The 27,823-nt window shown below is 35.7% G+C and overlaps 1 protein-coding gene across 2 annotated transcripts in view; it reads right to left on the bottom strand.

Annotated features, from left to right (window-relative positions):
* Nucleotides 1-27,823, bottom strand: part of ADK (adenosine kinase) — a 528,114-nt gene that overhangs the window by 89,746 nt on the left and 410,545 nt on the right. For both annotated transcript variants that reach the window (XM_014860631.3, XM_014860632.3), the window contains exon 8: nucleotides 2,591-2,626. In XM_014860631.3, coding sequence (XP_014716117.1) covers nucleotides 2,591-2,626 — 36 coding nt within the window. The remainder of the gene's footprint in view (nucleotides 1-2,590; nucleotides 2,627-27,823) is intronic.

Genomic DNA, 27,823 nt, shown 5'->3' with positions numbered 1-27,823 from the left:
CAGACAGATCACTAGTGGCAATACTCAGTGGTTTTGGGAACTGATGGGGATTTATAATAGAAAGTGAGTGTAGGAAGGCAGACATGGTGGGAAGAAAAAAATGCTCACCTTTCTTTTTATCTTTTCTTTTCTCTCCTCTCATTCATGCCCAAAATTTAGAGGTAAAATTAAAGTTGGGAGGGATAAAATGCAGATTTTGTCTAGTCTGTCACGCTAGGCTTGAGAGCACTGACACATTTTCATACACATTAAACTGTTAAGATAAACTGATTTATTCTTGTTTGACTCTTTAAAAATACCAAGTTTCATACCTATGTCTAATTGACTAAGGAAACTTTAATGGCATTTGAAAATCACTGAATTTCTCTAGATAGCATTCCACACATGGATCATATTTTATTAACAATACTTACTTGAGGTTATTCTACTCAAGGCTCTTATATATTCTGCAGTGCTTGTAATATTTTAGGGAACAGATGAAGGGACACATCAAGACACTGTGTGCTTTATTCATCTAACATATCACCGTCAACATCACCAAAAGAGCAGTTTTGCTATGTCAGGAGGTAATAAGGTATACTCCTACTATAATCGTCATCACTTTGCTTATATGCTGTAATCAATTATGGCAAATTTATGGTTAAAAGAAATAATTCTAGAATCATTAAGTAAGAACTAATGGAAGGGTTAATATGGTGCTGGTTGGTAGAAAATAGAAAAAGCAGTTTGTTGCTAAGACTGAATTTAAACCAGGCATATTCAAAGCAAGTAGTTCAAGGGGGCAATAGAAGTATGAAGTAGTCAGGTTTAATAAACTATTTAAAAAAATTATTATCTAGGCACTACAGAATCATAATCATTTGTTATGCAACCTGTTATATTTCTAAGCATTTACAAAACTGGTTATTTTCTAGAACCAAAATACATTTTTTATGTTAGCACAGAAAACAGGGCACAAATTTATGTTTTACAAGCTTTTATCTGTGGAGAATTTTGATGTAACAACAGAGAATATCAATTGTTAATATTAAAATTTAACATCAATGAAAGTTTAAAACATGACAGAAAACATCTACTTATATTCTCATGATCAAAACACTTGACTTTTAAATTGAATATTCCTCTGGTTACATCTAGTCCTGTATATCAATTGCCAGTTTGGGAAATTACAAAGTGAAACTTAAATTTGATTAAAAAAATACTTGGAAATCTTTACTCCTTCTTCCACATTGATTCAACCTTATATTCACAAGAATATGGTAAAACATAAAAAGCAAGCACCCAAGAAATTATCACAGTACCTAACAGTTGAGTATTATAAGGCAAAGTTTTCTATCCTGATATAGTTTTTCCATAGGATCTTGACAGTAAAGTAGAATACTTAAACCACATGCTCACTGTCTTCCCCCAAGAAAAGGAAGCTCTGTGTCTGGTTGTCAAGTCTTACGACATGGGTAACATGCACATGTATTACAGTACTTTGTTGCTTGATAATGAATCTGCCTTTCATATATTTAAATAATAGTTCCATCACAAATTCATTCAGCACCTTTCTCTAAAGAGTTCAAAGTGAGCTTACTAATAGATCCAATCAGTGCTTACAGCTTCTCTATCTGGCATACAATACTGAATATGCAAATAAGGAGAGAGTGTCCATATTCCAGCTCTAGTCATCTTAAATTTTTAAAATTACAACCATGCGACATTCCAACTTGCCATACAGAACACAGCATTCTGCATAATTCTGGCTCCATAAATATGATAGTCATAAAATTTGTAAACTGAGTTAATTCTTTGTCATTTATCCTGGGGTCAGATTAAAGTCAGCATTTTCTAACAATTGACTAGAAGATGGATATTATATAGATAAAAACATGGTCTTGTCTGTTATGCTAATTTTGCCAACAACAACCACATGGAGTTTTGAATCTTGACAGGATAATACTTTTACCAGGAAAACGGAATCCGGACCTGGAAATTAAAGCCATTTATCGATATTTAGTTTCAAAAAATTTATATGTTTTATGCTATCCAAAAAAAAAAGGAGAAGGAAAAAAAAGATTCAAACAGGAAGTTTATATGAGCAGAATTTAAATTAATCAGTTCCTAACAACTGTTAAGTACAACCTTTTGGAAATTAATTTGCATAATGATAATCTACATGTAGTGGGGTTGAAATTATTTAAACGACATTATAGTTCACTATTTAGTCTTGCTCCACCACTGCTTTTGCAGTGAATCTTTATGAAATGTAATGCAGCTAATGAGGTAGCTTTTTAACTGAACAAACTGACAGGCCCCATATCTGCAGAGGCAGCTTGAAACCGTGCCCAACCTCTTGGCTTCCCAAGAGGCTTTTCAAAATTCAATAAATAACATCTGTAGGCGATGTTGGGTGCAGACCTAGCAGAGTGCGTCATAACACTGTGCTGGCAGAACAAAGAAACCATGACGACTGCCAAGTTTCCATGGCAACCGCTGCGAGGCTCTGAGAGTATAATAGCACATCAATCACTGTCCAAAAGAACTTCATTATCAGCTAGAAAAAACCTTTAGGATCTGTTTAGTGTGCAATTGCGGGTTAACTCACCTCAAAGCCTTGCTCTCTAGCAAAAGTGGCAGCTTCCTGAAATTAAAAAAAAAAAAGAACAGTTAATTATGAAGTGCTAGGTAATGAAGAAATAATCCATTTTGAAACTCTGATTCAAACAGCCTTCTTTTTACACAATTATCTCAATATACCCACATAGTTCAATTTTTATTCTTACACCAAAAAAGCTTTCTTTTTTTCCTTGGCATAAAAAAAAAGGCAGCATAATGTCAACACACTTCACAAGTTAGAATAAAGAAGATGTAGTGCATGTTTTTACTGTAGCTGTCAGTGAGTTCAGGTGTTTTGACCCCAGCAAAGACAGATAATCATTTGAAAGCTGAAGAACACGCTGGTGCTTATGTTTTTAATTAAAACACTATCTTTCAGAAAGCTCTTCTGTCTGTTAATAAATGTAAAGATTCAGAAAAATCACCATTTTGCAATCCCTGATGAAATTTATTCGAGCAAGGATCATCAATCGATGTTAAATTCATTATGTGAAAGGATCATGGGGAACTGGGTATTTCATGGAATCAAAATATTACAGATTATATGCTTAATAATGGAAGGCTCAAGCTGTCATCATCTTAACCCAGTGATCAATCCTACCACTTATTATCATTAATAGTGGGATCACCAAATATTGTGCCTTCTGTTATAATGTAGTACAAAGTACACAGCATTACCTCTAAAGTTTTCTGACCAAAAATTTTTAACATGAATTAATCAAAACTTTAATTCAAAACTTACAGTCTACAGGAAATACAGAGGATAGCAGAACAAGTTAAATGATACACTGAGAAAGCAAATGGACAAATCTGTAAGAATATTCTTCAGGACAGGGGCCGGCCCCGTGGCTGAGTGGTCAAGTCCTCACATTCCATTTTGGCGGCCCAGGGTTTCGCTGGTTCGAATCCTGTGATCGGACATGACAGGGCTCATCAAGCCATGCTGAGGTGGCATCCCACATGCCACAATTAGAAGGACCCACAACTGAAAATACACAACTATGTACTGGGGGCTTTGGGGAGAAAAAGGAAAAATAAAATCTTAAAAAAAAAAAAGTATATTCTACAGGACAAGTAGCTTGGTGTCTTCAATCAATCAATGTCATGATAAAGTGAGGAGGGGAAAAATGACCAAGAGCAATGTAGAGACCTTACCTGATGCAGTTTTGAACAAATCAGCTATAAAAGACATTTTTGGGACAATTGGAGAAATTTGAATATGAAACAGGAATTAGATAATATGAGGAATTATCAATTTGATATGGAAAATGTCCTTAATTTGTAGAGGTTTATCCTGAAGTACTTAGGAATAAAACAGCATGATGTATGTAGCCTACTTTAGAATACCTTAAAAAAAATAAAGTGAAGCAAAAATGGCAAAATGTTAACTATTAAATCTAGATGTATTGAGTATTTCTACATTTTGTCTGTTTGAAAATTATTGTAACAAATAGTCCAAAAAAACCTCCCTATTTCCCTTTGACATAAGATGACAAGGTAACAAAAGTTAAACATTAAAGAAATATAGTTAAACATTTTAATACACATTTTTCTAGATATTAAATATCTTAAGGGCACAATCTGATGAACATTGTTATATAATCTAATGCCCTTATAACAGGTTATCAAATGACAAAAACACACCTATGTAACCAAATCCTTTGTCTTTCTTTACTCTTTGCTTTGCGCATATACTTTAATTTTAGGACTGATACAGAAAACGGAGGAAATAGTACTTTTCAACTCCACTTCCCTCTTGAAAATGGAAAAAAGTGCAGAGAACTGTCAAGAGCCTCTAAATCTTAACTCACATTCCTCCAAAATTATCTTTGCCAAGAGATATTAATAGAAAGATGGGATTTGAGCCTGAGTAGTGAGCAGATCCAACTCGACTAAAACGACTGCTGCACCAAACCATGTAAGGCAGAAAGTACGGTCAATGTCTTCAGCATAAATTTGGGTACTGTCTACATGTTAAGGAAAACACTGGGAAATACAGCATGTATGCACTTATGGTCCAAAATACTAATAATGTGTAGATTTAAACAACCATTTCGAGGGTTTAAAAAGGTTGAAATGGATGATTACAGCTGAACACTGAAGTTAATAAAAAGTGATAAGCTGAAAGTACAACTCCTTAGGCTGTTCACTAGAGAAGCATAACCTTGATTGAGTTAGCCTTAGTGATGTAGATTAAAAAAACTGAATTATGATCTTGACAATTGGTGCAAGAAAGGTTAGCCTCTTTGACAATTTACTTACAGTAGAATTTTGTACACCATATAGTCAATAATATTTGCTGACGTGGATGTTAAGGAAAAAGATAAGGATCAAAAGACATCAATGCAGTATTTTTCCAAGCTGTCCAACCCAACAATTAACCAAGCGAACTCTTATACGAAAAAGACAACTGAAAAGCTCGGCTACAACAACTTATTCACATGGAACTTCATCAGAGACATGAAGGAACCCTCGAGGACTATAAGATAAAGTTAATATGAAGAATCTGTATGACTAAAATTGTACTAAGACATAAAAGCTCAAAATTCACATGGAGTAGTTAAATTGCTTTTTTAATGTTCAGTTTTGCTCACACAAATGTAAGAAGCAATTAACTGTGATCTGTTATGCTATAGTAGAACTGACTAATTACAAGAAGGCACATATATAAATGTCAGATCAGTATTCGTAAGGAAACCAGGCCCTAGGACACTTCCACATCTGTAAACTATTCCAAGTGGTAACATATTTCTGACTGAGGAAGGATATGCTGAAGAGAAGTCAACTTGATTTCCAATCTCAGCACCCCCTCACACAGGTTTGCAGAGCTGTGCCCTATCACTGAAAAGCTAAGCACTTGTTCTAGGGCTTAAAAAGATCTTATCTCCTGACTTACTCCCACCTTCCTTTGATCTGGGGCTGGTGCCCCCTACTCCATTAAAGAAGGCAGCTGGCTCACTTCACTGAAGACTTTCCCAAAGCTAACCTTTGATCTGAAGGTGTTTGTAGATACAATGATGGAACAACATTTATTTTTTCCTCTCAGCAAAACAAATAAAACAACATAGGGGAATAGTTTGACTCAGTAAGAATTTTAAGCAGGATACTAGTTCTCAGATTCACTGCATTAGGGACAGAAAGAAAAGGCATTAGGTCAGAAAATAGAGAAGAAAAAAGGGGCATAGATGGTGGGCAGAAGAGCAAGGCAGGTTCCAAATATCAGGGGTAATTCCAAGTGAACTGATCACACTAAATTGAAAAGGACTTTTTAGTGTGCCTTTGCAGTAAAAGTGAGAAAAGAAAACAAGCAAGTCCCCATCTGTGCTGCCCCAGGGCGCCACGCACTGAGTTTCACAAGTCTAATGAAGCAGTCAGGTTAAAATCCAACTGCAGAGTGGATGTGACATGTGGAGAAGGGCTAGGGTTAGAATAGAGAAGCAGGGTGGTTCCTAATGCAGGTGATTATCCATGTGATAATCATTATATTTACAGGCTTTCCATTTTAGATCTGACATCAAAAATCACAAAGGAGGATGGATTAAGGAAATAAACAACTGATACAGAGGCTTTCCTGCTCCCCCGAGAGTATAGCACTTTCATTCATGCATGACAAGCAACAAAAGCAAAACCAAACAGGCCAGGAAAGAGTATTTCTGAGAAGGCTGGATTTCACATTAACACTTCTTTCCATTTTGATAACTTTCACTGTTATTCAGTTTCTCAGGTCACATTTTCAGAATCCAGTTCCCATTGTTGTCTATGAAGTATCATTTTTGGTTTACAATGAGTGATACTCACATAATATGTCTTTTACAACAACAAAGTCATTTTTTCCTTCCTGGAATTGAGTGTTGTGAATAAAATGACATATAATTAAAGTCTTAGACTCTCATCTACACCACGCTATTTAGGATTTGCAGCAGGCTTGCTGCTTCACTGACCAGACTAAAAGGGTGCTAGTGAAACAACAATCAAGTATGGTTTATTGAGGCGAGGTTTAAAAAAAAAAAATCTGAAATTTATGGTTAATGAAAACCATGGAATACTTACATTAAGAGCTATTTAAAGGGATTAGCAAGCCGCTATTAAAAAAGCACAGTCTTCGGATTATACAGGAACAGAAGGAGAAACTCAAGTGTGTGTTTGTGTGTATGAAAGACAACTATTTGCTTTATAGTCAATTGAGGAGGAAACAATTTCTCTGCATTCTGTCTGATAATACCCCAGTTTTAATTTATAAAATAGAATTATCTGTACTCAATAGTAAATCAAAACCATAACTTGTCCATATTCTTATTTCAATTCCAACTATTTGTTACTAGATATATAGAAATACAAATGATTTCTGTATATTGACCTTATATCCTGAGACTTTGCTAAATTCACTTATTTGTTGTAGGAGCTATTATTTTGCTTTTGTAAAGATAGTTTTCTATGTTCCTACTAACCATGCCACAAAGTTATTTTGCGAAGTTAGCAAATGCCTTTAAAAAAATTTTCATCTCTCTTTTCTCCAGGGTGATCTGAAGGGTATGACTACTAACTACGACCACTTTACCATAAGCTCATAACCCTTGCCCTCCTGCTTCCTGCTCTGCACTTCAAACCACTGGACCCAGTTAGAACTATTATCTGCTTGCTTATGTTACCACTCTACTTTTTAATCTTAGACATGAGGGGTCCTGGGTGTAGGCTGAAACTTCATGGACTGAAACAAAAATGGGAGAAGGTCCAATTTAGGACCACAGAAAGGTACTTCTGACCATCCACAGAAAGCAGTCCATCCATCCAAAACAAACTACTTTGTTGCTCCAAAGCAAGGAGAAAGCAGAAAATTCAGTGGGAGTCCCCCTGGTCCTCATTCAAGTCATAGGAGTCCAGAGCTTTGGGAAAAGCCAAGGGAGAATGGAGCCACCAAACCAGTTCTGCTGTTTTACTTTGTTCATCTCTCCATTCAACAAGTATTTACCTTCTAAGTATCGTTTTAGGCTAATAGATACTATTATCCTAAAGGTACATCACTGCTACAGTTGTTGCAGAGCTTATAATGGTATTAGACTTTGACTCAGTAATATTGGAAACAATACTGTAAAAATGCTAAATGGTGTGGTGTACATCAGTCTAACACACAATGTTATCTGTCTCTCTCTCTATAAATCTATGTATAAAAGTCTCTCTCTATAAAATTCATACATTTATATATATACACTTTGATGTATAAAGCTCTCTTTGAATCGCTTTAAATGCAATATAGTACTGGTCAGGAGGCAGTTACAGCCAAATGGAAAGTACAGGGCTTAGACTCAGAAGACCTACACTAAGTTTGCAGTTTTACAGCTCACTTGCTATGTAATCTTGAGCAAGTCACCCAGTCTATCAGTGTATATCCATAAAGTTGAGGCCAACAATATCTATTTCACTGGACTGTTACTAGGAATAAATGAAATATCTAATGTGAAACTGTAAAATCATTTTGCCTATTGAATTTAAGTTCTTGGTAAGATCTCAGGATAGTTTAAACAAATGAGTTCCAGAGCATCCAGAATGCACTCAATGATTTGTTCTATCTGTGGATCATATGTATAGCAGGCAGCCTCCAAATTGGCTCCCAATGATCCCTGACTGCTGGTATTCAAACCCTTGTATAATTCCTTCCCCTTGAGCATGGGCTGGATCTAGTGACTTGCTTCTACCAAACATAAGGCAAAAGTGATGGGATGTCTTGTTCATCCATCCTTTTGCTCACATGCTCTCTCTGAGCTCTTGCTCTAGGAGAAATAAGCTGCCACGCAGTGAGTACTCTTATGGAGAGCCCCATGGCTAACAATCAGTGAGGATTTGAGGCTTGCCAACAGCCATGTAAGTGATTTTGGAAGTGGATCCTCCCCTAGCAGTGATATGACTACGGCCCTGGTTGACCTCATCATTATAGCCTTATGAGAGACTGAGTCAGTCATCAAGCTAAGCTGTGTCTAGATTCCCTACCCACATTTTACACGCAAGGAACCTAAGCTTTAGAGAGGCTAGGTAACATAGCCAAATTCAGATATTTTCTCATTCAGATTGTTACCCCTTAAAAAAATCCTCACAAAAATCAAATCAAAGCAAGCATTGTCAACAGATTATTCACAGGGTGAGCAAATTATGGAAGGATAACTTAGATACATACTATGTAAATGCGTTTGTATAAGTGATTACGGTTATCTATTTCTTCAATATAGATAAACTGGGATATATTATCTTTTGCACAAAATTCATTTTTTGGCATCAAGTTTAGTTTCACTTTACAATGTCTTTTGTTATTCTGAAGCAATGGTTACCTTACCAAGATTAGAGTAAGATATTTAAGTAGTGCTAGAATCCTTGAGTGAAAAAAATATTATTGAGGCAAAGCCTAATACCATTTTAAGGTCTGCAACAGACGTAGCAGTGATATACCTCTAAGTCATGGTGATATTTAATAATAAAGAACTACCTGCTGTTTATTTCTTTTCATACAATATATTATAAAGACATGTTGCTGAAGCCTCTAAATATTTCCTCATGTTGTCTTTCAGACTATGAATTACCTTTTCTTTATGCTATCTACAAAATCATTTATGTGCCTTTTTATGAGAATACATTAATGTTATACTATTTTTAATTATACTATATTCTATATATTATTATATATATCAATTACATATAATTATTATATATTATTATTATATATTATTATAATTATATATATCAGTTACATATAACTATATATATAATTACAAAAATATATATAAACATATATTATTTGTACTATAAATATATATAGTTAATTACACTATTTCTGATGAGGAAAAGTTTCACTTTGTAAACAAAGTAAATGGAGGCTAGATAAAATTGTTAAGTAAAGTATGAGCCTGGGAACCCCCTTTTAAAATAAATTCCATTAACAAAAATATCTGTATTGATTTTTCCAAGGAGTATAACATACAACCTTTTGGAGATTTTCAACCTGTGCTCTGACATTTATTACCATATGCTTCCTGTCTGAAGAATGCTGAATAGAAATATTATTTGACATTTATTGAGTGCCAAAAACTCTGTGGGGCAATGTATAAGCTATAAAGACACTTATGGCACCTATCCAATAGGTTTATAATAAAAATTAGAGTATATAAATTATACCTCAATAAACGAGACTGAAAAAAACATTAGGCAGCTAAAACACAAGCCAAAAAAATTAGGCTTAGTTTAGAACATACTTAACTCTTTCACAAAGTGATTTATTAGGTGACGTGTCTATTCTAGCAAGGAGAGTTTCTCATTCTCACCTTTAAGCATATTTAATGGTGGTAACTAAAGGAAAACAAAGTTAGGAAAAGTGCTTCGTGAAAATGTGATTGATTAACTTATTTAGGCTAACTTCGAGAACAATCTATGTTTTTCAGTTACTGAAGAAAGAGAAGAGAGATGATAGCATAAGAAAATTCTCAGGGTAGTAGGCCTGTTATTGGGTATTTTATTTCCATTTTTAATGAGATAACATGTGCTTGGCACAAAGGAGGCACTCAACAAATGTCAATTATTTTCCTTATTTCATTTGATCCTCTTAAAAATCCCCTAAGTATTTTTCTCATTTCACAGATGAAAATCTGAAGGTTCAGGGAGATTAAAATATGTCTAAGACCATAGAGCAGGTGACTGTTATAGCTAGCGTTTGGATCTTAGGCTTTCTGAATGGTCTGTGCTGGTCTGCTACTGATGAACTCTTACAGCTTTGACATGTCTGAGAAAGTCTTTATTTCATTTGCATTCTCAAAAGGTATTTTTGCTGGGTATAGAATTATAGGTTGACAATTGTTTCTTTCAGTGATCTAAGATGTAGCTCGTATTGTTTCAGATGATAAGACTGGTGTCATTCTTATCTTTGTTCCTGTATATATAATGTATTTTTTTAAAAAACAAAATCCTGGCTGCTTTTAAGATTTTCTAATCACTGATTTTATGCAATTTGATTATGATGTTCCTTGGTGAAGTTTTTCTCCTTGTTCCTTCTGCTTGTGGTTTGTTGAGCTTCTTGGATTTGTGGGTTTACAGTTTTCATCAAATTTGGAACATTTTCAGGCTTTATTACTTTAAATATTTTTCTGTTCTCCCTCTCCCTCCCCAGGACTTCAAATATGTACATTAGGTCACTTGAAGGTTTTCCACAGCTCACTGATCCACTGCTTACTGTTTTTCCAAGTCTTTTTTTTTTCCCCTCAGTGTTTAATTTTGAATGGTTTCTACTACTATCTTTAAGATCACTAATTACTACTTTTTCCTTTTGCAGTGTCTAATCTCATCCGGTGCATTTTTTGTCTCTAGAAGTTGGATCTTTCTAAAATTTTCCATATCTCTCCTTAACAGGCTTATGCTTTCCTTTACCTTCTTGAAATATAAAAGATATTTAGAAATGCTAATCCTTTTCAACTAATTCTAACATCTGTGCCATTTCTGAATTCATTCTATTGATGGATGTTTTTATTCAATTACTGGTTGTATTTTCCTGCTTTTTGAAGGCCAGATAATTTTTGACTGGATACCAGACATTATGAATTAGATATTTTGGGGTAGTGGATTTTTTGTATTTCTTTTTACATTTTTGAGCTTTATTCTAAAATTCAGTTTGGTAACTTGGAAACAGTTTGATCCTTTCCAGGCTTATTTTTAAGCTTTGTTAAATGAGATGAGAGTAGTTTATCTAGAGCTAATTTGGTACTCTAACAATGTAATACATTTTTTGAGTACTAAATAAAACGTCCCATTTATTGGAGGTTTCTCCACTCTGGCTACTGGAGACATAAACTATTATTAGCCTTGTGTGAGTTTGGGGAATGTTCTGCCTGCTCCTTTCCAGTGGTTTTATCCTTGGCCTTGAGTAGTTTTCTCACATACATGTGCTGATCAGTTTTCAGCTGAGACTCCAGGGAGCCCTCTGCAGATATCTAGTGTGTATGCTCTGTCTCCATGCAGCTCTCTCTTCTCCAGTACTCTCTCTTGCAAATTTTAGCCACCTGGGCCTCCTTTAACTCTTAATTGTTTCAATTCAGTTGGACCACTGGGTTTGGGATCCACCTTCCTACACTGCAGACTGGAAACTCTGTTTAAACAGATGCTATAGCAATGGTAGGGATTCCCTCATTTGTTTCCCTTCTCTCAGGGATTACCATCCTGTGCTGCCTATTGTCTAATGTCTAGCAACTGTTGTTTTATATATTTAGCCTGGTTTTACATCGTTTAAGGAAGGAAGATAAATCTGATCCCTCTTACTTCATTACTAACAGCAGAAGTTGAGTGTGGATCCATCTTAAAGATCCTAAAGTATCCTGGAACAGTCAACAAATTTGTAACTCTATTTATTGGTTTAAAAAGCTTATCTATCAGGCCAAAGACAACACAGATTGATCATTTATCTTAAGCACCTCAGATATTGGTTTTTACACCTTATTGTACAAAGGACATAGTTCCTTTATAGCTCCTGCACTAAATTAGAAACATTCTACTTTACCAGCAATCTACATTTGAAATTGTCTGGAGAGAACTCTACTCAGTTCTAAATCTTCCTTTACTTTACCATATCCCATATTATTGTCATTTTCTTGCTTTTTGTCTCACCAAATAGAAAGTTCTAGATAGCTAGTAAAATCATTCCATCTTTTTTTTTTCTGGTCTTCCCTTTCAACCAATAGAGGGCTCTACTACAATGCATGATCAATACATTATGTCTGAGATCAGCAGCCTGCAGGACAAATTCAGCCACTGCCTGTTTTTATTAATAAAGTTTCACTGGAACATAGCAATGCTCATTCATTTACATATTGTCTATGTTGTTTTTATGCAACCACAGCAGAGCTGAATACTTCAACAGAGATCATAATACCTGAACTTTTACAGAGAAAGTTGGCCGACTTGCGCATTACACTACGAGTAGGATATTTATAAGTTTCAAAACAGACTTTTTTCTTCTTTATTGAGTTACCAATGATGGACTGAAGGTCCTATGGAGAGCAGGCTCCAGTATGTTAGCTTTAAGATAAGTAAAATGTGTATCTTTTGACAGGTCTTATTTCCTTCATTCGCTGGCAAAAAAAATCTAAAAATCAAATCACTTATACTAATAAAAAGACAGTAAAAGACAAGATAAATAACCAATTCTTATGAATTTAGCTACATGTTTACGCAGGAGAATGAGAATGGCATTACTGATCAGTGCTAAGCATGAGACGAAAAGAGGAAGGGGAGATCTCAGATAGGGAGAGATCAGCATTCTTCATTCAGTTCAAATGTTCTTTATATTTTCCCTATTCCATTATTGATGCTTCCCAAGTTACCAGGGTGTGATAATCACTGTCACCATAAATTCTACCCTTCATGGCCATTCTAATGGCCCTAACTTATTCTAGTCCCGGAAGTTTTGCAAAATTAACTCTCAGAAAATAGGGTAAAAACAAAATGAAAACAATATACAAAACACAGAAATGGACAAGTACACTGGGTACAGCTGTTTTTGAAACTACTGAGCAAAATGGCAAAGGTAAGGTGTGAGATATAGCAGTGTAATACGAATGCTGGATAGAGCACCAGGATCTAGCTGTTTTGACTCTAGCTGCAGAACTTATCACAAAAGCTCTCCTATTCTTTGATTCTCTTAGTCTTTTGAGGGAAAAGAGGGAATAGAATTACAAATTCCAGTAACATTCAGAGTCCAAAATATTACTGGATTAAATTAAAAAAAGGGAACACACAGGACTAATTGTAATTTATTAACATAAGAAAATACAGTAAAAACAGAGAAGCATCTAGTCCCTTACCTCCAGTGAAAAAAAGGTAATTCCTCTCCAGGTTAGAATTTTAATCTATGGATTTTATATAAGACACCCCATCCAAATACTACCAATAATCAGTATTATTTTCTTCCTTGTTGCCAGAAGACTCACAATAATTATGCACAGAGTATATTGTAATGCTGCTGTCTCACAAGCAAGTCCAAAACAGAAAAAGCTCAAAATTTTCACAATGCCCAGTGGGAAGTAGCAAGGACAGTCATGGCAGTAACAATCAACACGTTTCTTTTCTTTGTGGTGAGGATAATTTGCCCTGAGCTAACATCTGTTGTCAATTTTGCTCTTTTTTTGCTTGAGGAAGATTAGCCCCAAGCTAACATCTGTGCCAATCTTCCTCTATTTTGTATGTGGTCACCGCCACAGCATGGGATGAGTGGTACAGGTCCATGCCTGGGATCTGAACCTGTGAACCCAGGGCTACCGAAGTGGAGCACACCAAACTTAACCACTATGCCACGGGGTCAGCCCCCAACATGTTTCTTTGCTTTTTTGTTTTTCAACATGTTTCTTAAGAACCCCCCCCCAAAAAAACAACAAACCCCCAAAAACAAACCCACGAAACTACAAAGAAGTTAAAGGAAAAAAATCTAATGTGCATGAAAAGAAATCAGCCAAATGTACAAGTCAGGCTATTAAAAAAAATAATCATAGAGAAATGAGAGAAAACACCCAACAGAGCACGTAGCAGGTACTCAGTAAATGAAAGGTACTCAATAAATTGAAAGCACGATTCACTTATCCTTGCTGACTATTTCTGAAAAGCTCACACAGCATTTGATAATGAAATGGGAGCCAATCATCTTAGTTTACAAATTAGAATCAAGAAATGTCCGTCTTTCTACATTACAAAGCTCTTGTCAGAATCTGAGATAACACAAATTATCCAATCCTAGTGCTTTCCTGTGGTGTTCTATAGTCCCCATGAGAAAGGATGAGTTTTCACTGGGTATCAACAACACATTGGGAATTGAAGGTAATGTAGCACAGAGGTGAGTAACAAAGGATTTGTATTGTACTGAACATTGTAAACTGATTGGGCTAACAGATGGGATTTTGTTATTAGCAATTTTGACTTATTGTACATAGTATTACAAGTTGGCTTCCACCTATAATCCATTAAAGAAACGGTTTTCTCATTGGTCACCAATCCCAGCCTTTCTCCTTGACCTTTTTGAATAGGTCTTGATCTCTTTTCTCGAGGGAAGAAGAATTTCTGCACGGTGTAAAACTTTGGAATAATTATTTTAAGAAATAAAATAAGAACTCATTTCCTTCTATTCTTTCAGAGGTTTAATTTCAGTCTCTTTCCAAATTTCTTTGTATCACCAATTACTCTTCATTTCCTGAGTAAATATTTCCCCTCCTCTGGGTCTTTGGTTAATTTTTCCCCACTTACTCCTGCACATTCAAGCTCTCGTTTGGATCTTCCAATTCCAACGGATAATTTAATAGGTGAAAAACGAGACTTACCGATGTTTTAGAGGTTGAACTTTCCCACTCTTCTAGGAACTGTCCTCTCTACTTTTCTGTTGCTTATCTTCTTTCCCTTTCTCTCTCACCTTTCTGTTGCTTATCTTCTTTCTCATTTGTTAAATTCCTTAAATACAGCCTTTCTCTAAAAATTCAGTTATCAACTTTCCAATCTTTTCTCTTTACTTTTTTTTGGGGGGGGGGTGCCTAATTTTCTTTGTTCCTTTAATTTGATATCATCATCAGATATCCTGCCTCACTTCCAGAGTCCCTTTGACACTTTTTCCTCTTTGCATCTGACAGCTTCTAAGTTCTGCCAAGTACATTTAATAAGCATAAGGCCTATAACATTTATAGCTTTGTTTCCATACCTACTGACACAAACTTAGGTCAAGCCTGTACCACCTCTTGCCTAGATTACTGCTACAGTCTCCTAACCAGTTTCTGGTACCAGTCACACTCACTGTGAATGCATCTTTGCAAGTGACCATCAGATTCACCTTTCTAAATATCAACTATGATTCGCCTTTGCTCAAAAAGCTACTTACTGGTTCCTGATAAAGAGTCCTAGTTCCATAGCCTGACTTTCAAAGGTCCTCCATAGTGTGCTTCTACTTTTCCTTTCTAGCCTAATCTTTTACTATTCCCTTATACATGTACCAGATGCCATTCAAACTACAATATTTACTATTCTTTGAACATGCCCCAGGCTTTTTTGCCTTCATGCTACCTTGCACATGTAAGCACTAAATGAATTGGAATACCCTTCAACCACCCTTGTCAAAATGCTACCAATCCCTCTGGGGTTAGTTCAGCCATCTTTTGCTTAATGGAAGGCTTCTTGAATTGTTCATGGTCTCTCCTTTCTCTACCTCCAGAAGTGGCTTCATGCATTGCAGAAAAGTTTTGCTCAATTTGTAAAGGTTTCTCTTATGGCAATTATGTGCAGAGTAGAAACATAGTTATTTGTATAGACAGTTTATCTCCCCTACTAGATTATAAATCCTTAGTGCAGAAACTCTTTTTCACTTTGCATCTTCAAAGCATCTATCATATTGATCTGTACAGAATAGATAATAAATCCTCTGCTGATTTACCAAATGATAAAGACAAAGCATTCACCTACAATAAGCAAAGAAGAAATATCTCTGCATTAGATTAACATTGACTTGATTTCTTGTGGTTCATACTTTATTTTTGGGATCAGAGTTGACTGACTTAGTATGCTGTAGATGCCTCTATTATGCTTTTTTTTTTTGCATTGCACTATAATTTATTTACATCATCTATTTTCTCCCCTAGTTTATGAGCATCTTGAGAACAAAGTTTTATATCATACCTTAGAAATATGTCTCACACATAGCATGAATTAAATGTGTGCTGGAATGAGTTAAACTGACTAATTTAAAGGAATCTTATGGATAAAGCAAAAGATCATTCATCTTACGTGTACTGAGATTTTCAAGAATGAGATCTAAGATTTGGGGGTCGGCCCTGTGGCTGAGTGGTTGTTCGCGCGCTCTGCTTTGGTGGCCTAGGGTTCCACCGGTTTGAATCCTGGGCGCGGAAGTAGCACCGCTCATCAGGCCATGCTAAGGCAGCGTCCCACATGTCACAACTAGAAGGACCTACAGCTAGGATATACAACTATGTACTGGGGAGGCTTTGGGGAGAAAAAGGAAAAAGAAAATCTTTAAAAGATTTGGCTAAAAACGTAGTAAGTTGCTGGTCTGATATGTTACATGAGACTATGCAATCCATATCTTGTGCAATATCCGCAATTCTTCTGCTCTGAAAAGTTATCATGGGGGCCCGCCCATGGCTGAGTGGTTAAGTTCACGTGCTCCGCTTTGGTGGCTGAGGGTTTTCGCCAGTTCGAATCCTGGGCACGGACATGGCACCACTCAACAAGCCATGCTGAGGCGGCATCCCACATGCCACAACTAGAAGGACCCACAAGTGAAAATACACAACTATGTACTGGGGGGCTTTGGGGAAAAAAATGAAAAATAAAATCTTAAAAAAAAAAAAAAGTTATCATGAAGGATTTCGGCATTTGTCTCATTTCCAAATATCACACAAATAATCAGGGAAATAGTCTTTCCTGGAAGAATATTTTACTCTGAAATTTTTAAATCATATTTTCAAAGATATATACAGTCCAGACATCTCTGGCAGATACTGGATATCAAAGAGTATAATACAGCACCATAACAAGATAAGTGCCAAAAGATTTATGACAGAAGTAGCAAAAAACAAACCAAAAAAACCAACTAAACAAAACCCATAAAACAATACCCTACATACACATTAAATAACAGGGGTAAGTACTAAGTTCCAACTCAGTTTGAGGACTTGGTAAGTTATCAACTAAGAGCAATTCTGTGACAAGCTACTGTTTTACTTTGCTGACATGCAAGATAATTAGAAAATGTACAGCATGTGGGATAGAAACAAAAGTCTAAATGAGCTTATAACCAGCAATAGCCCACTATGGTACACTTTCACTTTAAAACAACACCTTTCTTCCCCCCTCTAGCAAATAAATGCTAACATATATCCTATGTAAACCATGTCATTTTTTCACTGCCATTGCACACATTATTATAGATATCATGAAATGTGCACCTCAAGACCCACTGCTAAATTTTCTTATTTCAAAAGAAGCGATTGATCTTATGTGTTAAGTGTTCCAAGGACAAGATCTGATCCAGACAGTGAACCCCTTGGAAATAGAAGCTAGGAGCAATGTCAGAAATCTAAAAACCTTGTTCTGAAAGAAATGATCTGAGTTACATCTCTAATTAACATGCACTGCTCCTCACAAACAAGGAAAGTCAATACTTGATTAGCCAGAGTAGATTAGAGATGGTTTGACACAACAGGGGCCTGAAATGTGCTCACCAACCCAGTAGAGCCTGCTAATTAGGCAGTATTGGATTAGCAGTAGCAGGGTGGAAGGCAAGTCTGAATTTAGGAGTGGGTTGCCGGAGGGGAGGGTATTAAGTCTCCCACCTCCATGTCAAAGAAAATAAGTCACTATAATTTTACCATGGTTAACCTTCACCTGGACAACCAAGACGTGACAGCCATTTTGTTATTATATATAGGGATTTTCAGTTATCAGTAACTTCTCTTTCTGCTTTGCTACCTTCACATAATCCCCTGCTAATCAATAGATGATGGTAATGTATTTTTCTTATTTTGGAAGGATGACAAGAAAAGTCAAGAGTCTCAAGAAAGCAAGGGTACATTCTTGAGAAGAGAACTGTATTAAAACATGTATATGAGAGAATGCCAACGATATTTATCACATTACATAATTATAGTACAATATTATTATCTATATTCATTATACTGTGCATTGGATTTTTATGGCTTATTTATCATCATTACAAATTTGTACCTTTAAATATCATCTGTCTTATCCTCCCCGCCACCCCCCTCCCCCACCGCAGCCTGCTGTCATTCCCTGGTAACCACTATTTTACTCTGTTTTTTTACAGATTTGACATTTTTAGAGTCTACATATAAGTGATATTATACAGTACTTGTCTCTTTCTGACTTATCTTGCTTAGTATAATGTGCTCAAGGTCCATCCACATTGTCACAAATGACAGGAGATGGGATGTAATTCATTTAACTGTGTGGTAGGTAGATGGAAGAGGTGAGAAATACTAAGATTTTTGAGTAGGCAAGCAACATAATTAGGATTACATTCTAGAAAGATTAATTTATTTAGCAGCAGTATGCAGACTGGATGTAAAAGGGGAGATGAATGAAGATTCTTAGATGGCAGATCAAAAAACAAGTGATAAGCAAAATTCTTCTTTTTTTCTTTGGTGAGGAAGATTGGCGATGAGCTAACATCTGTTGCCAATCTTCTTTTTCGCTTGAGGAAGATTGTCCCCGAGCTAACATCTGTCCCAATCCTCCTCTATTTTGTATGCAGTTTGCCGCCACAGCATGACCTGACAGATGGTATAGGTCCACGCCTGGGATCCAAACCCACAAATCCTGGGCCACTGAAGTGGGGCACACGAACTTAACCACTACACCACCAGGTCAGCCCCTAAACAAAATATTTAACTCAAAGAACAAATTACAGAAATGACAAGTTCTAAGATAATAACAATATAATGAACTTCAGGTGAACAATCAGCTTGCTTTCTATGTTTCATAAAATAATGGTATAAAAAGACAGAGTCCTAGGGGGCTGGCCACGTGGCCGAGTGGTTAAGTTCGTGCGCTCCGCTGCAGGCAGCCCAGTGTTTCGTTGGTTCGAATCCTGGGCACAGACATGGCACTGCTCATCAAACCACGCTGAGGCAGCATCCCACATGCCACAGCTGGAAGGACCCACAACGAAGAATATACAACTATGTACCGGGGGGCTTTGGGGAGAAAAAGGAAAAAAATAAAAATCTTTAAAAAAAAAAAAGACAGAGTCCTGGACTTGGAATCAAGAAACTTGGACTCCAGTTCTTTGCCATTTACTTTACCTCTAGTGTGACTTTAGGCAAGACACAAACTCTCTTTCTTAGATGCCTCATGCCCAAAATGAGAGTTTTATAACACTTTCTAAAGTCCTTCTAACTCTGAAATTCAATGATCATAAAAATGAATTTTTGGAAGGTCCATACCCATCCATAGACAGTCCATTATTAGGGAGGGCCTCATATACAAAAAGGCTAGAGACTCTACTTAGAAACGACTGGCCTAAATCAGTGAGCAGATTTAAATATCTGTAATTTTCTACTGCTTATATCTCTCTGTAAAAGGTAAATTAAGTTTTTAGAAGACAGGAAAAGATTCATTCCTTCTTTCTAAAAGCCAAAATTCAAGAAACCTTTTGCCTTATTCATGGGTACTTAAAATAAACCCTTGCCAAGGAAAACAAATGGCAAAATATGGAGGTTGGAAAATGTGAATCATCACTGGTATTAAAACCCACATTTAATAATTACACTGCAGTTTCAAACTACTGCTGAATCCCACTAGGTTTAAACATAAATTCAGTAAGAATTTATGATTTTATAAATGGCATTTAAATGTATTCAGAAGTAGAAATAAGAACCATCTGATAGAGAAGCAATTGTGGTTGAAACGAAAAGAAGGAGAAAATAAAGACATAAGGAGGCCAGAAGGTGAAGAAGAGGAAGGGTATATAAATAGGCTGACAGTGAATGTACTACAGTAATGATTTTGTGGCTAAAGTTAGGAAGCAAATGCTTACAAATTTATCTGCTGTATTATGCTTTTTCTTACTTGATGCGATTCTGAATTAATACAATTAAAGATGAGGCACTTGTCATTTAAAAGGCAGAAATTATTCCAGCAGAACTTTGTGCCAAGTTCTTAAGGATTTTTAGAACATATGGAAATATGCACCACATGACTGAAAATAACAATTTGGCCTTTATTCCACATCCAATTTGGATTTTATTTAACTGTCTTCTGAAATTTTTATTCCATCTTAATTTTAATCATATTCATTAATCTGTAAAATAGAATTGCAAGGAGGGGTCTTATTACATTGTTCTCCTTCCCAAAACATGGTTTATACCTTATTCTTGATATGATCACTTGTTTAAAAGTCATCAGTACTTTAGGCAGCAATCTTGAATTGTTAAAATCTTTAACTCTCTCATTCAGTTGCAGGGAATAGTTATGCAAATATTGTTTCATCAATTCAACAAGCACATGGTAAGGACACAGTAACATTTCTGGTGCACTACTGGAGCTAGGCTGAATTCTAAGACCTGTGATTTGACTTTCTAGGCTCTAACTTCCCTTTCTGAACTCTTTTACTTTAACCCAACCTTCTAGCTCCCAGGACTTTAAAACCATATTTTAAATAATTTAGGATCCCACAAAGTCTACATACCTTTTGTCTCTATGCTACTAATACTTAGCAATTTTCCTAGGGCCCTTGGGCACAGAATAGGGAAGGAAGAGAGTAAAAATTGTCAGTCTTGAAGGGTGAACAGAAAATATTCAGCATGGGAAGTTACATCTAAGCTATTGAAGCTACCAGCTTTGGCCAAGATTCTCACGCCCCAGGAAGCAGCAGAGCCCCTGAACTTCAAGGGCTAACAGTGGGTGTCTCAATAGAGTGAATGTGGACAGAAGATTGGGGCGGGGAAGAGGTGAATTTCCTAAATGTTTTACCTTGTGTGAGAGCCCTACAGAGGTGAAGGAAAGCACTCCAATAATGACTTATATTGATTCCTCAAGAAAGGGATTTAAAATTCTATTTCATTTAATTTAAGGAAAATAAGATTAAAGTGACTTTTTTTTTGGGGGGTGGGACATGTGAGATTAAGGAGTAAGACCACAACAAACACAAAAATGCCTACTTCCAATACAAAATAATGTACATATGACCAAGTATATCAAGGTATAGTATACAAATGTTGAGAAATACATACTAAAATAGTGAGAAAATGCAGAGAGGTTTTTTTTTATTAAGGTTATGATAGTTAACAACCTTGTGAAATTACAGTTGTACATCATTATTAGTCATGTCGTAGGTACACCACTTCACCCCTAGTGCCCTCCCCCCACCCCCCTTTCCCCTGGTAACTACCGATCACTTCTCTTTGTCCATATGTTAACTACCACCTATGAGTGGAGTCATACAGAGTTCGTCTTTCTCTGTCTGGCTTATTTCACTCAACATAACACCCTCAAGGTCTATCCATGTTGTTGTGAATGGGACGACTTTGTCCTTTTTTATGGCTGAGTAGTATTCCATTGTATATCTATACCATATCTTCTTTATCCAATCATCAGTTGCTCGTCACTTAGGTTGGTTCCATGACTTGGCTATTGTGAATAATGCTGCGATGAACATAGGGGTGCATGGAACTTTTGGAATTGCTGATTTCAGGTTCTTAGGGTACATACCCAGTAGTGGGATGGCTGGGTCATAAGGTATTTCTATTCTTAACTTTTTGAGGAATCTCCATACCGTTTTCCATAGTGGCTGCACCAGTTTGCATTCCCACCAACAGTGTATGAGGGTTCCTTTTTCTCCACAGCCTCTCCAACATTTGCCACTCTTGGTTTTGGATATTTCTGCCATTCTAACAGGTGTAAGGTGATATCTTGGTGTAGTTTTGATTGAAAATGCAAAGAGTTTTTAGCAAATGGAATAGGGTTAGTCAGAAAAGGTTTGTTAGAGAGAAAGGATTTGTGTGCATGGAACTTTAAAAGAGCATCCTGCGAAGAAAAACAGAGTGAAAGCGTAAACACAAAAAGTATTACAGAATGCTAAGAAAATCACACAACCAGGGTACATGACCATCAAAGAGAACAAATGAAATACCATTAGTTTTCCAGGGCTTGAGAAGGTTTTCAAGCTTCAAAAATTAAAGGTAGAATGTATACAGAGTTTTCTTTTTTCAAGTGGCTTTCCTCCAAATCTTGATGGGCTCATTTGATTTAAATGGTCTTTTCTGGGAGATTTCTGAGATTCTGGCTTTGACTCTAAGCAAAGAACTGTTAGAAGTTAAAGATGCAGACAGCGGAGAGATGCTTGGGAAGTTGGTAAGTGAAACAGGTTGTATTCTGACATACTTGTTAGGAATTTATTATACAGTAGTATCCACTAACATAGTAGCTTTCAAGGTTTCTTGATAGCAACCACAGTGAAATATTCACTTTACTTTGCAACTTGCCATACACAGACATATGTATACATGCATTTCTATAAATGTACATTCTTATATCTTTTATATTTATTTCATTCAGAATTGCTAATTTTGTTCCCTAGAGTGAAACTAAGAATATCACTTACAAAGTAACTTGACTTTTTGGAACCCAGACGTAAGAAAGTTCCTTGAGGGCATTTTATAGTGACTACAACACAGTAAGTGCTAATATATTACTCCATCCTTTCACTTTCCAAGCACCCACTATGTGCCAGGGACTGTTAGGAACTAGTAATATAGGAGAGACTATGAAGGGAATCTAACTGAGATTTGGTGGTGTGGATGAAGAAAGAATCTCTAAGAGAATGATATTTAAGTTGAGACTTAAAGAATGAGTAAGAGTTAGCTGGGTGAATAATACCAAATAATGGGATAAAAATAGGTCAAGGCAGAAGTTCCTTGTGCACGTGCAAAGAGCCTGAGAGGACAGAAGAAAGAGTTCAATGGTTTTTAAAACTGAAAATAGGCCAGTGTGTCAGGAGAACAGTTACTAGAGAGACAGTGTTATGGATTCTGAATTTTGTTCTAAGTGAAAAAACAAAATAAAGCAAATACCCACAACACGACATAACCAAACAAAGAAAAATACTTGTTGAATGTAAAACCAAATCCAGAAAACAAATTTAATTCTGCCCTTGACCTGGTTCGCAAGGATAGTTTTAAAGTTATAGAGCAGAAAATATAATGCAAGTGTACTTGACACAAAGAACACTGATTTAATTTCTTGCCAAAGCAGGCATTTATTGAAAGCACATGTACTACACTAAAAAGAATCCTAAAATTTTATGTGCCACATTTGATAAGAGATCTAATTTATATTCTGGCATTTAGGCATTTAGCTAGAAGCCTGGATTAGTGATGCAGCAATATAATAAGGACCTCATTTTCTCTGTTCTTTTATAGATATGTCATATTCACTTGGTCACTGGCAACTCCAACTAGTACAAACTGATGTACTAATTTCAAATAAAGGTTAGGGGTCAGGAACAAGGAGAATAAGACTATCTATAAAGAAAATGAAACAAATTGCTAATGAGTGAAAGTGTATTTGCACCCATTCCAATATACTCCAGTCCTTGAATCTATCCCTAAATCAGAGCATTTCATTGCTTTTCTACTGCTCCAGTTGCTCTAATTCTAGACCAAGTACCAATTAATTCTAGAATTAATAAAAAGTCTATATTCCTTTAAAAATGCCATATAGGCTTTATTGATTAAAAAAGCACTTATTAAGCATCTACTATGTGTCAGGCAGTGGGCCATGAAGAAAAACATGACTCATGTTCTTACACTTCCCCTATAATGATACTTTGCACAATTAATGCTGGTGCTTCCCTGTCTCACTTTCCCACTAGATTGTCTATCTTGCTCACCATTTTATCAAGAGAAGTGCTTGGCACATAGCAGGCATTTAAATATTTTTTGAATTAATAAATGGTTTTTAGGAACCTTTAGTAGTTACAAGGTTGTGTAAATGCTCAAGAACACCAGATATAAACAATTAAGCACAAAAAACTCAACTAAATCTTTCACTTTAACTTAACTCAAGACCATAATATCAGAGGGTAAACTCTAGGGATCCATTAGAAAAAATTACAAGGTAAAGTTGGGAGGCAAGGCAATGGAGAAATAGTAAAACTGTCACTAATCCTTATGAGACCTCTTAGAACATGTTTAGAACCCTGCAAAGAGGAGAAAATTCATTCTCATAAAAGCTCTCTATACAAAGTTCATTAAGTATTCAGATTTTCAGTTTTGTACCCTAAGAAACATATTTCTACATACCAGGATCTCTCATATATAATAATATCAGCATCAAGTGGCAACTAGTTTAACTGCACTGAAAATGGAATACTTTCAGTATTCTACCTACTTTTTCTTAGATAAATCTTATAGGGCTGCAGGCAAAAGACTAAGTCAACCAAAATATATTCCTAATAAGATATTTCCTTTATTGGTACTAAAAAAACAAAAATAAATTTCACAGTCTTTCTGGGCTTGAGTTTTTGTACCTGTAAAATGAAGGGAGAGGTTCCCCTGGCCTCTTAAGGAGGTCCTTCTAGTTCTAAACCCTATTTTTAAAAATTTATCTTTTATTGAGGTATAATTGAGATATAATATTATATTATCAGGTGTAGAACATAATGATTTAATATTTGTATGCATTGCAAAATGATCACCACCAAATTCTTGTGGTGAGGATTTCTAAGATTTATTCTCTTAGCAACTTTCAAATATGCAATACTCTAAACCCTACTTTATGACCAGCAATGAAGCTTATTTTCTGAGCATGACTGGGGCCACTGTAGTATGATGACATTAACTGAAAATGATTTGTGGGGTTACCACTTGGAGGTGAAGTATCTTTTGTGAATTACAGTCAAGAAAAGAACTAGTTTAAATTATATTTAAGTGATTATGATGGCTTTTTTTTTCCACGTGTCCAACTTGGTCAGACTGAACTATCCTCCCCAGTTATTCAATCAAGCACTAATCTAGTTGCTGCTGTGACAGAATTTTGCAGATATAATGGGAACCCCTAACCAGTTGATGTTAAGTTAACCAAAGTGAGATTATTCCAGGTAGGCATGACTTAATTAGGCAAGCCCTGTAAAAGACAGCTTAGGCTTTCCCTGAGCTGAGAGACTCTAACCAGCTTATACCCATACAGTTTCAACCTGCTCACGATCTCTTTTCTGACTGGTCTTTGCTTTGGTCTTGCTTAGCCAGCCTCCAGAACTGCGTAAGCCAATTCCTTATATCTATATCTATATGGTCCTACTGGTTTTGCTTCTCTCTTTTAACTCTGACACATAACGATGCTAAATAAGTTATAAACAGTGAACAACTTAAAATATTTTAACTGTTCCCAACAATTTCAGTGAAATGAGTGGTCTTGAGGAGTAGACACATATATATCGGGCAGAAGAAATCTATATTCAGATGAAACTTTGAGGGGTGCAAAGGTAACTCTGATGCCCTATCCTCAGATTCACACTGTTTATTTTCTCAGACTCTTAGACTTTTCATTGTCTCTTTCCTTCCCTATCCAAGACTGAGATGAGGAAAGGATGTTAAAGATACACTCTGGTATTAATACTTAGCAACATTTAGTATGCCAAAATTTCCAGAAGGTACTTCTATTTTAAGAGTGAAAAGCTTTAACACAAAGGAGTAACCGGCAAATGGTGGAATAAGCAAGAAAATAAGTATGTTCTGGCAGAATTAAATTCACAGTCTCTCAGATGATCACTTATTCTGTCTACCTGAAAACTGGCCACTTTCAGTTTTTTGGATGATTTCTTCATTTTACATTCTAGAAATGATTGCAGCCAAACCTTTCCCACTAGTAACATTTCCTTAGCAGATAATACTACTACAGAAGAAACTGACATTTTTTTGGTTCTGTTTTCTTTTGGTTTGGGGAGAGGGGTCTTTATACATCGTTGGGTAATTATCAATTATTTTATTATTTAACTTTTGATGTACTTATGCCATGTACTCCAAACTAGATCATGAGCTCTGAAGAGAGGCTCATACCTTGCACCTCTAAAAAAAAAAAATGCTACCACGACTTTTTCTTCTAAGAGGCTAGCAATAAGACAGGTACCCAATAAGTATTTATTGATTTGATAATTTGTAGAACAGTATGTAGAATGAGGGTAATTATGGCTTGGCTTTTATCTAAAGGAAATTTTTCTGCTTTGTGTGAAATTCCAGTAGCAAAGCCTTTCATAATAATACCATAACTAGGAAAGGTGTATATATATTAGCCACAAAACTAATAGTAAATATAAAGATACATAAAAGACTAAATTAACTAAATTTCAGAAAAGGACAAACTTCTGGTTTGTTACATGTAGCTTCTTACTTTTGGTTTACATATTACACATTACTTTTACTTTATGGCAATATTTAGAAGTAAGTGCTAACCATTCTAGAGAATTTGGTCTCTTGCTAGGCTAAAACATCATTGTTGCAAATATGATTACATTCTTAGTTTGTCCATGCAGTACAACTCATCATCTAGCAGACACTTGGTACACTACAGGACTTAAATGATTAGACTGTGAAAATAAGTGAATGAATGAGTATATTACACTCATATGAAATGTGCTATTTGATATTAATAAAGGTCAGAAGCTATAAAGAACAAGACTAACAAATTTGACTATATATAAATTTAAAACTTCCATTTACAAGAAACTATCCAAAATAAAGTCAAAAGACAAACTGGGAGAAATATGTACAAGTCAGCGAGGGATTTATTCCTTAGTTAAAAAATACACAAGAAAAAAGTTAGTAGGAAAAAACCAAACCATGCAAAAGAAAGATGGGCAAAGAAGTAAGGGTATAACAGAAGATGAAAAATACAAATGGTTTGTAAACATATGAAGAGATGTGAAACTTTAACAATAACTCTAGAAATGCTAAATAAAACCATAAGATGTCATTTTAAATTTATCATTTCAGCAAAGCTTAAAAATACATTTAAATTAGGAATATCATTTGGTAGAAACTCTAAGGAGGGCAATTGGCAAAATTTATCAGAACTTAAAATACTCAGCAGTTCTACTAGAGATTGAGCCTACAGAACATTTACATAGAATAGAGAGCCCAGAAATATACTCACACATCTATGGACGGCTAATTTTCGACAAAGGAGCCAAGATCATACAATGGAGAAAGGAAAGTCTCTCCAATAAAGGGAGAGGAGATAAACAGATGGTCCTGGGAAACTGGATGGCCACATGCAAAAAAATGAAAGTAGATCATTATCTTATACCACACACAATAATTAACTCAAAAGGATTAAAGACTTGATTCAGGTCTTATAAGACCTGAAACTATAAATCTCTTAGAAGAAAACATAGGCAGTACACTCTTTGACAGTAGCCTTACAAGTACCTTGTAAATATCATATCTCTTCAGGCAAGGGAAACAGAAGGAAAAATAGACAAATGGGACTACATCAAACTAAAAAGCTTCTGCAAAGCAAAGGAAACCATCAACAAAAGAAAAAGACAATCTAACAACTGGGAGAAGATATTTGCAAATCATATATCCAAAAAGGGGTTAATATCCAAAAAATATGAAGAACTCACACAACTTAACAACAAAAAAACCCCAAACAACGCAATTAAAAAATGGGCAGAGGATCTGAGCAGACGTTT

The sequence above is a fragment of the Equus asinus genome, chromosome 2, assembly GCF_041296235.1.
Source record: "Equus asinus isolate D_3611 breed Donkey chromosome 2, EquAss-T2T_v2, whole genome shotgun sequence".
NCBI lineage: Eukaryota > Metazoa > Chordata > Mammalia > Perissodactyla > Equidae > Equus > Equus asinus.
This window is presented reverse-complemented; position numbering and strand designations above follow the sequence as displayed.